Consider the following 12694-nt stretch of genomic DNA (forward strand, 5'->3'; position numbering starts at 1 on the left):
AAACATAACTTGCAGATTAACTGGTCTCAAAGGAACCAAACACCATCTGAGGTTCAATGCGAGCATCTCCTATTATGCTAACTCTCTATCTTAATATATGTCTAAGAATGAGTCTAAGCTGTTTAGCCAAAAATGAGTCTTCAATGCAATTGACGAACATATTTTGAACTAAGAAAAAGGTTATAACTTTTTCATGATGCACTCGTAGGAACAAAACAAAAACAAAAGACTTTTCATAAACCTATTGCAGATTGAACTAAGGAAACATGGTTTTACCTTAAGTTATTGTTGTTGAACAGTACTTGATGATACAGACTCTTAGGAGTACCAGAGAAACAATTTTCTACTTTGTTCTGAGTGACAGTTACTTTAGCAAGGGAATTTGATCAGACACTTCCATATATACACATGTTGTGCTGCATGAACATCCAAAAGTTAAAAAAGAAACCGTTTCTAAGTAAAAAATGAGGCTCTTTCATTAAAATTAAAACCTCATTGGGGACGTCCGGCATGCATATAAACATGTATGTACTTTGATATGCATGTGTGCATATATGCAATGTGTATATCAGTTTTGACGTATGCATCCAGATACATGTTCACACCTCTCTCTCTCTATATATATATCTATATATATATATATATATATATATAGGGAGTTTACGATAAAAACAAAAGACGAAGACAGGTGGTGTACAAAACAAACAGATGTATTAGTATAACGCTCAGGAATAGTAAAAGTCTTTTACGTTTCGAGCCTATGCTCTTCTACAGAAAGGAACACAAAAAAAACAAGGAGAGAAAAAAAATGTGTGTAGTGGCTAACGATCTATCATGGCACTTATTATATGAATAACATTTAATTCATTTTCAGGCATTACACAAATTATTGAAGGAAGATGCTGATCAAGAACATCAGCTTTGTACTTCAGCAACACCTGGGTTTATACCTTGTGTCAGCTCCAAAATGGAAACAGATAAGGATCAAGCATTGCTCCAGTGTGAAGCTAGTGAATATCAATTTGACACATGCAAAGGGAAAATACAAAGGATAATGAAGGTGGGTTGATATTATAAAGGTTGAAATACAAGAAAGAAAATGAGTTGAATTGAAAAAATTGAATTTTGGAAAATGACTGAGATTTAAATTTATAAATTAAATTTAAATTGAATTTGATGTCTCTTACAGGTTGATAATGAAGACAGTTGCAAAAAATTCTCTAGGTTTAATGAAAATAAAAGTAAGTAATACTTTTAATTCAAATTTAATTTACCGTATGTCTGATTTATGTGTAATATTATTTCATATTTTTGCTTGTAATAATATTTTACTTTTTACATTTAGGTCATTCATTACCAGTGTGTTTATTTCCACCCAAAATATTCCAGTTAAAATCAGCATCTGAACCATCGTTACAGGGTACTGAATTTAATAAAAATAATGAAGACAGTTCTTCCAACTCACAAATCCCTCCATCTCAATTGGATCGTAAGTTTTATTAATTAATACCTATTGTTTGGATTCTCTTTTAATCATTAACAGAATTTAGCAATTAATTTCATCAACACATGCTGGTATTTAATTTTCATTGTATAGATATCTTTACCTTGCAGTATGATAAATATAAATCGCATGCATTACCTTTACATTAAAGCGAAAATCTTATTAAAAGCAAAGTGGAATTTTTTAATTAGACATGAGTTTTAATCAATTTAATCAACAGAATATGTTAAATACTAAGTATCTGACTTTTTTGTTTTATAGTTTTACATATATCTTTGTAATCTTTAATTTTGTACTGTCTCTATACACCTATTTAAAACCCTGTTTGTATCTAAATCCATTTAGAGTGCCAACCAGTAATACTCTGTGACAAAGCCTGCTGCACTCCATGCATTCATCTGTTGAAATTAGAAGATCTTCAATGTAGTTTGTGTTTTGTTTTGCTCTTTCAACCTGTTGTGACACCTTGTGGCCATACATTTTGTAAAGAATGCTTGGTGCGATCTCTTGATCATAATCCAAAGTGCCCACTTTGTAAATCTTCTTTGGATCAAGTAAGTATTTACCATATTTCATTTGTTAATTTTTTATGTCCATTTTCCCATGTTAGCACGGGTTAGACTAGACAGATATATTATTACTATTTTATACTCTTTTCCTCACTGAATATTTCTAATTAACCTATTTACTGCAGAGAGCTTTGAAAAAAAAAAAACTTTCAATAAGTTAACAAAAGGAAAATGAAACTTAGTTTGTTTATAAGTAAATATTATCACTGAAATCTTTTTTCTATACTAGTTACAAAAAAAAAATAATAATAAATAATAAAATTAGAAAAAAATTCCCTGAATATATTTTTGTATTGTAGTATATTGCTGAACAAAACTGGGCTGTGGTAGATAGTTTGCAGAACATTATTTGCACTTATTTCCCTGAAGATTATGCTAAAGTTGAAAGAGAGCATGAAGAACTGATGAAAAAATTTGCATGGTATGTATATATTGGTTTCTTTTGTTATTGTAAAAGGAATACAGATATGTTCACACTCTACCACCTCTGTTTCTTTTGTCATCCCCCCCACTTTCGTTTTTCATAGAAATATGTATGTTTTTATTTTACTCAAAATTTATGATTGTCAGCTAGAAATGCTGGTAGAGATCATTATTGATGTTTTTTCAACTAATTTTCCTGGACATTGAGGCTTATTAAAGCATTTAGTTATTGATTAGTTGCTTATTTAAATATTGGAATCAAATGTAAGGTAGATGATTTAAAATGAAATATAAAAAGAAAAAAAATGTTCTAAGAATAATTTGTGTGTATATATACACTTAAAATATCTTTTTATACACATATATAAATACCCATACATACTAGTGTGTGTGTGTGTGTGTGTGAAAATATATTCTTCAAAAGATTTAGTTGATTATATCGATCTCAGAGCTCTCATATATTTACTTTATCAATTTCATAAGTGGCAACTGATAAGTCTGCAGAGCTAAATACCCCTCCACACACATACTCATGACATTTTCCCAGCAGGCTTCTACATGGTGTCAGTTTATTAAATTTCACTTCCAGAACTTTAATTGATCCAAGGCTATGGAGACACTTGCCCTAAGTACCATGTAGTGGGTTTGAACCCAGAATCACATGATTTGCAAAGCAAACTTAACTATACAGCCACCATACCTGCATCTCATATACATGCAAATGTCTCTGTTCTGTGTATGTTTTCACCTTTCCTTACATGGAAAAAATATTGCCTTATTGTGTATTTATATGTTCTATATGTAGAGCATAAATAAAATATTACACAAACAATAATGGTTTTAGTTATTTAAATTGTCCATTTGATTTTAAATTTCAGCAAGGACAGAACATGTGAAATTCCAGTTTTTGTCTGCACATTTGCTTGCCCCACCATCAGATGTCCTCTCCACATATTTGAACCTCGCTACAGGCTGATGGTCAGGCGATGTCTTGAGTCTGGTTCCAATCAATTTGGAATGACTATTCAAGAACCTAATGGGTAAGTGTTGTTATAGGCTTTTTTTCTCTCTCTTTCTTGTCTTAATATCAATAAATTAAATAAGACAGCGAGCTGGTGGAATTGTAAGCACACTGGGTGAAATGCTTAGCAGCATTTTGTCCATCTTTACATTCTAAGTTCAAATTCTGCCATGGTCAACTTTGTGTTTCATCCTTTTGGGGTCAATAAAATAAGTACCAGTTGAATACTGGAATCAATGTAATCCACTTAACCCCTCCTCTGAAATTGCTGGCCTTGTGCCAAAATTTGAAACCGATATTAGTAAATTAATTCATTGACTCCAGGTACAGTTTACACCAGGTTGCAGTATGTTTTATTTATTAATTGTAATTTTACCTTGGAATTATTACATCATTTGCCTATTTAATACCTCAAAACTTTTACTTTCAAAATCTTGTATTAAAAGAAAATCTCAGTATTTAGACGAATAGATTTGAGATACATATTAAGATTTCCATAGGAAAAATGTTTTGTTGCTGGGAGTAGAGCCAGTGATGAATGTTGTGATGATAAATGGGATGACATGCTGAAGAAGGATGAAAATGAGGAATGATTGGAAATTTAATGCTGAAGGAAGTAGAGGAAGGATGTGTAGAAGACAATGGAGGGAATAAGATTGAAGGGTGTGTAGAAGATAGCCTTGTAATCCCTCATGATAATTTTCTTCACTTTGCCCTGACACTACTTTAGCAGGAAAAATATGGCTTTAAAATGTTATTGTATTTTTTGGTGTGGTAAGTAGCTTGTTTACCAACCACATGGTTCCGGGTTCAGTCCCACTGCGTGGCACCTTGGGCAAGTGTCTTCTACTATAGCCTCGGGCCGACCAAAGCCTTGTGAGTGGATTTGGTAGACGGAAACTGAAAGAAGTCCGTCGTATATATTTATATATATATATGTATGTGTGTGTGTGTTTGTGTGTCTGTGTTTGTCCCCCTAGCATTGCTTGACAACCGATGCTGGTGTGTTTATATCCCCGTTACTTAGCGGTTCGGCAAAAGAGACCGATAGAATAAGTACTGGGCTTACAAAAGAATAAGTCCCGGGGTCGAGTTGCTCGATTAAAAGCGGTGCTCCAGCATGGCCGTAGTCAAATGGCTGAAACGAGTAAAGAGTATACATATGTATGTTATCTGAGGTGGTGGGGGTCAGGAAAGTAATTATAAATGCATAAATTTTATTGCAATTTTTTTGATATAAATTTTACATTTTAGAATTTTCATTTTAACTTCTCATTTTACTTTTGTCTGTTTTACAGAAATTATCCTGAATTTGGTTGTATGCTTAACATCAAAACTGTTCAGATGCTGGCAAATGGATGTTCATTATTAGACACTGTTGGTGGTAGGCGTTTCAAAGTGCACAGTTGGGAAAGTTTAGATGGATACAACACCGCTTTTGTGTCTTTTTTTGAAGATGACCCAATAGACTCAGTAGAACGTGAAGGTAATTTGAGTTTATTATTATTATTATTATTATTATTATTATTATTATTGCTGTTGTTATCATTATTTGCCTTTCATCTTTTTGGTGTCAATAAAATAACATGCTAATCGAATTCTGAGGTTGAGGTAATCAACTTACCTCTCCCCTCCCTCAAAATTACTGGCCTTGTGTCAAAATTAAAAAAGACTTATTATTATTGCTGTTATTGTAGTTGGGGGTCAACTTTGCCTTTTATCCCTTTCCATGATTGATAGAGTATTCCTCCTCCCTTCACAACTGTTGGCTTTGTACCTAAATCAAAAACAATTAAGATGGTGAGCTGGCAAGATCATTATTGCATTGGTCTGAATGCTTAGCACCATTTCTTCCATCTCTATTTTCTGAGTTCAAGTCCTGCCAAAGTCAACTTTTCATCCACCAGGAGTTGGTAAAATAAGCACCAGTAATATACTCTTATTTCAGCCATGTATGTTCTTCTCCCATGCCTGTGTAGCAGATCGTTATGAAATGCTTTTACAATAAGCATAAATAAATAATATGTTCAAATATATAACTGTCACAAAATGTAAAAATAACCAGTGATTTTTCTTTAATAATTTCTGATTAGAAAATTAACTTTAATTATAATTACTATGCCAGTGAAACAAAATTGTAAATTAACCAATCTAATTGTGATTTTCAATTTGCATTCAGATTTAAATGTGAATATTTTACATAAGAGCAAGGGATTTGCAGACTCCTTAGGACATCAGACAAACTGTCATTCCTATATTTCTTATGAATCTTTACATTCTGAATTCAAATCTTATCAAGATTGACTTCACCTTTCATCCTGTTGAGTTGATAAAATAAAGTAGCACTCTAGTACTAGGGTTGATATAATCAATGTTTCCTCTTCTGTATTCAAGGCCTTGAACCTAAGTAAGAACTCAGTAATAATAATGCTTTCCACTATTGGCACAAGGCCAGCAATTTTGAAGGAGGGTGATAGTCAATTACATCAACCCCAGTGTTCAACTGGTACCGAAAGGATTTATCAACCTTGGTATAATTTGAACTCAGAGTGTAAAGATGAATAAAATACCACAAAGCATTTCGTCCAACATTCTAACAATTCATCCTACTCAGACAAAATACTTTGCAATATTTCATCTATCTTTATGTTCTGAGTTCTACTTCTGCCAAGGTCAATTTTACCTTTCATCCTTTTGGGGTTGATAAATAAGTAGAAAGTTGAACACTAGTTCTAACAATTCCTCCACCTCAGTCAGACAAAATGCTTTCCGGTATTTCATCCACCTTTGTTTAGGGGGTAGATAAAATAATTACCAGTTGAACACTAAGTTAAAGTAATTGACTATCTCTCTTCTCTCAAAATTGCTGGATTTGTGTCAGTAGTTTAGAACTCAATATGAATCTTTAAAAGGAAGGTTTTATTTTTCATTTTGGAAACTCTTTACCAAAACCTTGAGTGGAATTGGTGGACAGTAACTGAAAAAAGCCTGTTGTGTATGTGTGTGTGTGTCTTTGTGTCTGTGTTTGTTCTCTGCCACTATTTGATTACTGGTGTTGGTGTATTTACATGCCCATAAATTAGGGGTTTGGAAAAAGAGACCAATAGAATAAGTACTAGGTTTAAAAAGTAAGTCCTGGGACCAATTTGACTAAAACCCTTCAAGGCAGTGCCCCAGCATGGCCACAGTCAAATGATTAAATCAAATAAAAGATAAGATACAATGAACATGAAACATGTCAAGACAATCTTGCTTTATTTTTCTGTGTACAAAAAGAACATGTATTCACATCTGTGTAAATTTCTGAAGTAAATACTTAAAAACTGCAGCTTGACTACTTTAAATTTCTATACAGTTTATTTATTTCCCCCTTTCTTATGTGTTTTCAGAACTACTAAATCTTGAAAGAGAAGTTTATGAAAAGAGTAAAAAATGGTTAAAGTTGCTACAACCAGAAAGTGTGAGAGAAATCACTGATCACTATGGATGCCTTCCAAAGTTATCATCTACTGAATTAGATACACCCAATGGTCCTGCATGGGTGTGGTGGATGATTACCATACTACCAATTGACAGTAAATTACAAATAACAGCCATGTCATTTAAAAAACTACAACAAAGACTTCTATTCATAAAAAGTGCCATCGACACAATTCAAAGTAAATTGTCAAGTTGATAGATAAAGGGAACAATATCAGGTAGCTTACTACCCATATCACTCCTCTTTTGAAAACATATCTGAACCAATGAGTGATGATAGGTCATCATAAGAAAGAAGAATGAATTTTTATAGCTTTTTTTTTTTAAAGAATATTTTGTTGCTTTTTTTTAAAAAATTAACAGCAGTTAATTTCCTTGCACAACCATAAAAGGCTATAGGTTAAATAATCATTTAGATATTTGTTTATAGTATTACAATTGTTTTCAGTATTTATAGCAGACAGTCCATCCTAACAGGCAAGATTATCTGCTAGTTCAGCGACAGTGGCTTAATCCTGTATATATTTTTTATTTAAAGCAATGTTAATAAGGAAAACAATCTAATTAAGAAATACTCAAATAGAGAAATAAAATAAATATATCAAACAGTTTGTTAAATTACTTGATCAATACAGTAATGTAGCAAATATCCTTTCTTGCCATCAAATTCAGCATTCCTGTCCAAAACCCTAACATTGCTCTTATTTTCCTCTCTGAATAAGGTAAATTACATGTCTTTGAGCAAATTAGTTCATTGTTAAGTAATTATTTTGAGTACCTCTTCAATTTCATCATAGAAGAAAATTCAGAGTATTATATAATAATATGTAATTTTCTAGATGGTATAATTTAATTTTTCATTATTGAATTGATAAAAGGTGGGTTTTTTTTTCTAATTTATATATATATATATATATATATATAGCAGTTGAACATGATCTAAATTATTCAAACAAGGAAGCGAATATTATGCACTTGTAAGACAAGCCATATGTAAATTCCAAACTTATATTCTCAATATTTTATAAAACACTCTTGGATGATTGACAGTGGAGAACTTATTAAAAATTACAGCAGTCTTTCCATTTTAGCTTTCAAATATCATCAGTCATTTGATATAAACTTATTTGAGAAGATTAAAATTATCATGTGTATATGTATTGTGAGTTCATTTCTACTATTGGCATTTCACTGTGTTACAGCTACATGTGCTTCACCTGTCAGGATAAGGTAGTGTGATATTTGTAATGAGAACATTCCCAGGATTTATTCTTACATGACAATGGTAACTAAAAAAACCCCTCTTGTGTTCTCTCCTATAAAATTTTGTAGATGGTTCTGTTTTATAGCATGAGCAAACTAAAGGATATCGCAATTGTCAGCTGCCAACTGGAGATCTCTGATTTTAATATCTTCCAAATGAATCACTACTTCTAGGAATACCATATAACATGATGCTATCTAGAAGTTATGAGGGTGTAGATTATTCATAGTGTACCTACATCCTTTATAAATGAATACGGTAACAAGATATAAAGCAGTTGATTTGTGTTTCAGATATTTAAATTCTGTAACTCATCTAATTAGCAATTTTTCTCATAACAAAAATCTTTACCAGAGATCCTTGATGCTTAGTTATCCAAACTGACCAAGATCATACTTTCTGTTGCTTTATCTTTGTGATAACTTTTTGAATAATAAGAATGATCTTTCTTTTTTTTTAAATTTTAACCCTTTTGTGACCTAGTGTTTTGGTATGTGTAGCCAAAAAGACTAAACATTTTTTTTTCTATTGACAAACATCTACTGAAAGATGATCTCTGATTAGCTATTACACATCAAAACCAACCATTTACAACATTTGTTCTATCAGGCTGATGGATCGGCCTCAAAGTCCTTTTAGCTTGTATCACGTGGGCCAATCAATCAACCTGGGTGGCCTAAGAGGGTTAATAAAATTTATGCAGGTTGGTTTCCTTGATTTCCAGAATCTTAGAGCATTCATACCTCCATACAAAGCTTACAGCCTCAGTTTGTATCATACATACATTGTTTTTGCTGGTATTTTTAGGCTTGGAGTACTTATATGATCCATTCCCACTCCCTGGTAGTTCACACAATTCTTTATATATTCTGGTATCTTCTCTGTAGTTATTTCTAGTGGGAGGAAACATTCATTGGTTTTGTTTAGTATGCTCAACCCATTTGCAGGCCAGTCATGCACCTGAGATCCTTAAAAAAAAATGGATTTGTAGCAGCAATTTTACCTGCATCATGACACTCCTGAATCCTTTAATGTCATTCTCATTGATGTAGCTGTTCCTCAAGCATTTATAGAAGTCAAGTTTTCATTTGATTATCCTTTTTTTTTCAATATTTACATTGTCAACGCACACATAATCAAGCTCCTTATTGAATTCACTCAATTTGCTCAAATTTTCCAAAGCAGCATAGAAGATTGTGTTACTATTGATCTCTTTTGTGGAACTTAAACATTTCTACTGTAAACATTAACTCAGGGGACTAGTGCTCTTTCCAAATGTTCAGCATTTTATTGAAATATATATTACTGAAGTAAATTTGAAGCAATAAATGCATATTTTCCTGCTAACAAGTTAAATTTTTATTAGCAACATCAATCATGTATTAAACAATAAAAACGTCTATAGTTTCTGAATATAGGTACCATATTTTTTGTCTGTTCTACCAAAAGGTTCTATCATTTCTACATAAGCCATCATAACTTTTAAAGTTAAAAGTAATATAATGGTGATTTTATGATGATTTGACACATTGCCTTGTGTACATTGTATATTCCATTTCACTTTAACCACCTCTTCATTTTATCTCCTTGCTGTTACCTGTGTTAAATAAGAAAACTAGAGAATACGTGTAATACAAAAATATATTTAAAAAATGCAGGAACCATTAACTAATTTTTTGAAAGCATTCTGGGTATCAGCTGGTCATGTCTCAGTATCATACAAACATAACACTTGCTTCCACCAGACCTCAATATTACATCACAATAGTATAAGTTTCTCTTCAGTCCTATTTTGATTGCTGAATAACTAGCTCCGAATCACTGGAATAAAAGCTATACAGCCAAAATGAGGTATTCCAGTTTAAGTTAAGAAGTGAGTCTTCAAGGTGTTTCTAACAACTGTTGTTTTTATTTTATCAAATTTAACTTCAGATGATTATTGATCTCTCTCTTTGGAAAAATATATAGACTGCTTTTATTATTATTTTCTTCCTCAAATATATCAGGGTTTTGCCACAAGTGAAAACAACTTTAGAAATTGAGAAATTTTTTTATCAGTGCTTCCTACACAGCAGCTGTAATTTAAGTCATTTTACGCTTGGTCTGTTGTAACACACACACACACACCACACACACACACATGACAGGATTGTCGTGACTGGAATACCTTTCAAGTAGATTCCATATGACTAATCTGGGACTACACAACAGCACTTAAGTTTATTTTGAGCCAAGAGTAGACCTCTGCATGTGAATGTGACTTGCTAGATATAGCTACCAAATTTTCAAATTCCCCTCAAATCACATCTTACCACTTTCAATTAGGAAAATATACATTTAAAAATATTGTTCCAAGTTTTCAGACTCTGCATGTACATGAGCATCATCCATCATGTAGATTCTGTGGTGAACACCTGTAGAGGAGGATGAAAGAGCAATTTCTGGAAATGAATGTAAAATCCAATTCACTTGATATCTCAGCTGCAGCTTGGGCAAATGTCTTCTGCTATAAACTCAAACCTATCAATACTTTGTAAGGAAATTTAGTAAATGGAAATTGAAAGAAGGCTGTTGTGTGTGTGTTTCTGTGTGAATGTTTACAACCTACTCCAAACAAGGTACAAATGGTGATGTCACTGCTCAGATATAAACATTGGTATCATTGTTTGTGGTTGGGCTGCAACTAGTTACATTTGTTGATGCTTTCTTATCAACAGATCATATGCTAGCTCTATGCTTTCAGATTTTTGAAAGGCAGGCAAGGGTTGGTGACAGAAAGAGCATCCTGCCTTAATTACTTACCATTTTAGAAATGCTAGCATGGAAAAACAGTCATTAAATGAAATGATGATGAACACATAGGTATGTATGTATGATATATACATGTATGCACATAAATACATGTATACTCACACACACAGTGAATACATATATAGAACTACACATGCAATGTGTTTAATGCTTTGCAGTATTTGTTCTGCCTTCTTGAAATCTGAGTTCAAATCCTACTGAGGTCAACTTTGCATTTCATCATTTCAAGGTCAATAACTAAGGTGCCAAGTCTGTAGTAGTGAAGTGATAGAATTGTTAGCCCATAAAAGATGCCTTGCTGTAACTCCTCTAGTTCTTTACATTTTGAATCATATTCTCCACCATATTGGATTCCTGTGATAATAAGCTAATTGTAATATACTAGCTTCAAGTCTAATGTTAAAAAAAAAGTGCTCAAGAAGTAAACTATGTACTGGGAGTTTACAAGAGCCCTGTATATGTGGAGGTTGCCTGTAAAAAAAAAAAATCTACATCTCTCTCTCTCTCTCTCATATATATATATATATATATATATATATATATATATATATATAATGTGTGTGTGTGTATATATATAATGTAGTGCAATTAAGCACTGGATACAATAAGTTCATTATGATTATATATATATATATATGCACACACGCACAAACATTCAAATACACATTTGTATACAGATATATATGCATCATCAAAAGATATACACGCACACACACACACACACATGTTTATATGTATACATATACCATATTTACCAGCATATAAGATGCTTATTTAATTTTTAAATGTATCAAGAAATTGTTGTGTGTCTAATGCCACCATATTATGGTTAGGAGACTAAGTGTCTTAAGCTAGGGAGCCAGGTGAGTACAAGTCAGCTTGTCACATTAATTGCTACTAATGTTAAAATATTGAAAATAAACCAAATTATCAGTCTATTAGCACAAACTGAAGAAAAATTGCTTATGGTACATTGGCAGTCATGTGGGGAGGTCACCACACCTCATTATACCTCCCTCAGTTTACATTATTTAATGACAGTGTTACCCTTAAGAAACATTTATCTAAATGAAAAATTCCCCTACAAAGATGAAAGGAATGTTAAATTTTCATCTGCCATTTGCAATGAGTGCATGACAACACCATAGCAGTAGTGGTGGCCAGTCATAGTTACATAAAACATCACAGCTAGAAATACAAGTTTTGCATACTTTGTGACACCTCTTTTGACCTAAATATAAATGACTATACAGTTGATCTGTAAGAAGATAGTTGAGATATGATATTCCCATAATGTAGTTTCATGCTTTATACTTGTAAAAATATTGTTGCATCTTATATACTGGCAAATATGGTGTGCGTATATATGTATGTATGTTTATATACATATCCATACATGCATTCATATTATGCATAACAACAAAACAGAAATAGTTGGTTGTGTAAACTTTATCAAAATTCTTCCATATAGCTGGTTATTTTCTAATTTATTTTCTTCACTAATTTGTAAGTATTTATTGATCTTTGCAAAGTAAAATTCTATGTCAGTGTGACCAAGAACTTTGAAATATTGAGTCTGTTCCTCATAGCTATAATGAAAGTTTACATACTAGCTTGTCTCA

The 12694-nt window shown here is 32.2% G+C and overlaps 1 protein-coding gene across 1 annotated transcript in view; it reads left to right on the forward strand.

Moving 5' to 3' along the window:
• Window positions 1-11557, forward strand: part of LOC115212831 (LON peptidase N-terminal domain and RING finger protein 1) — a 57204-nt gene extending 45647 nt beyond the window's left edge. The window contains exons 5-12 of the mRNA XM_029781602.2: window positions 875-1060; window positions 1190-1241; window positions 1346-1489; window positions 1850-2058; window positions 2373-2494; window positions 3375-3536; window positions 4816-5003; window positions 6907-11557. Of these exons, the coding sequence (XP_029637462.1) occupies window positions 875-1060; window positions 1190-1241; window positions 1346-1489; window positions 1850-2058; window positions 2373-2494; window positions 3375-3536; window positions 4816-5003; window positions 6907-7193 (1350 nt within the window). The 3' untranslated portion in view covers window positions 7194-11557. The remainder of the gene's footprint in view (window positions 1-874; window positions 1061-1189; window positions 1242-1345; window positions 1490-1849; window positions 2059-2372; window positions 2495-3374; window positions 3537-4815; window positions 5004-6906) is intronic.
• The last annotated feature ends 1137 nt before the right edge of the window (window positions 11558-12694 follow it).

The sequence above is a fragment of the Octopus sinensis genome, linkage group LG6 (assembly GCF_006345805.1).
Source record: "Octopus sinensis linkage group LG6, ASM634580v1, whole genome shotgun sequence".
NCBI lineage: Eukaryota > Metazoa > Mollusca > Cephalopoda > Octopoda > Octopodidae > Octopus > Octopus sinensis.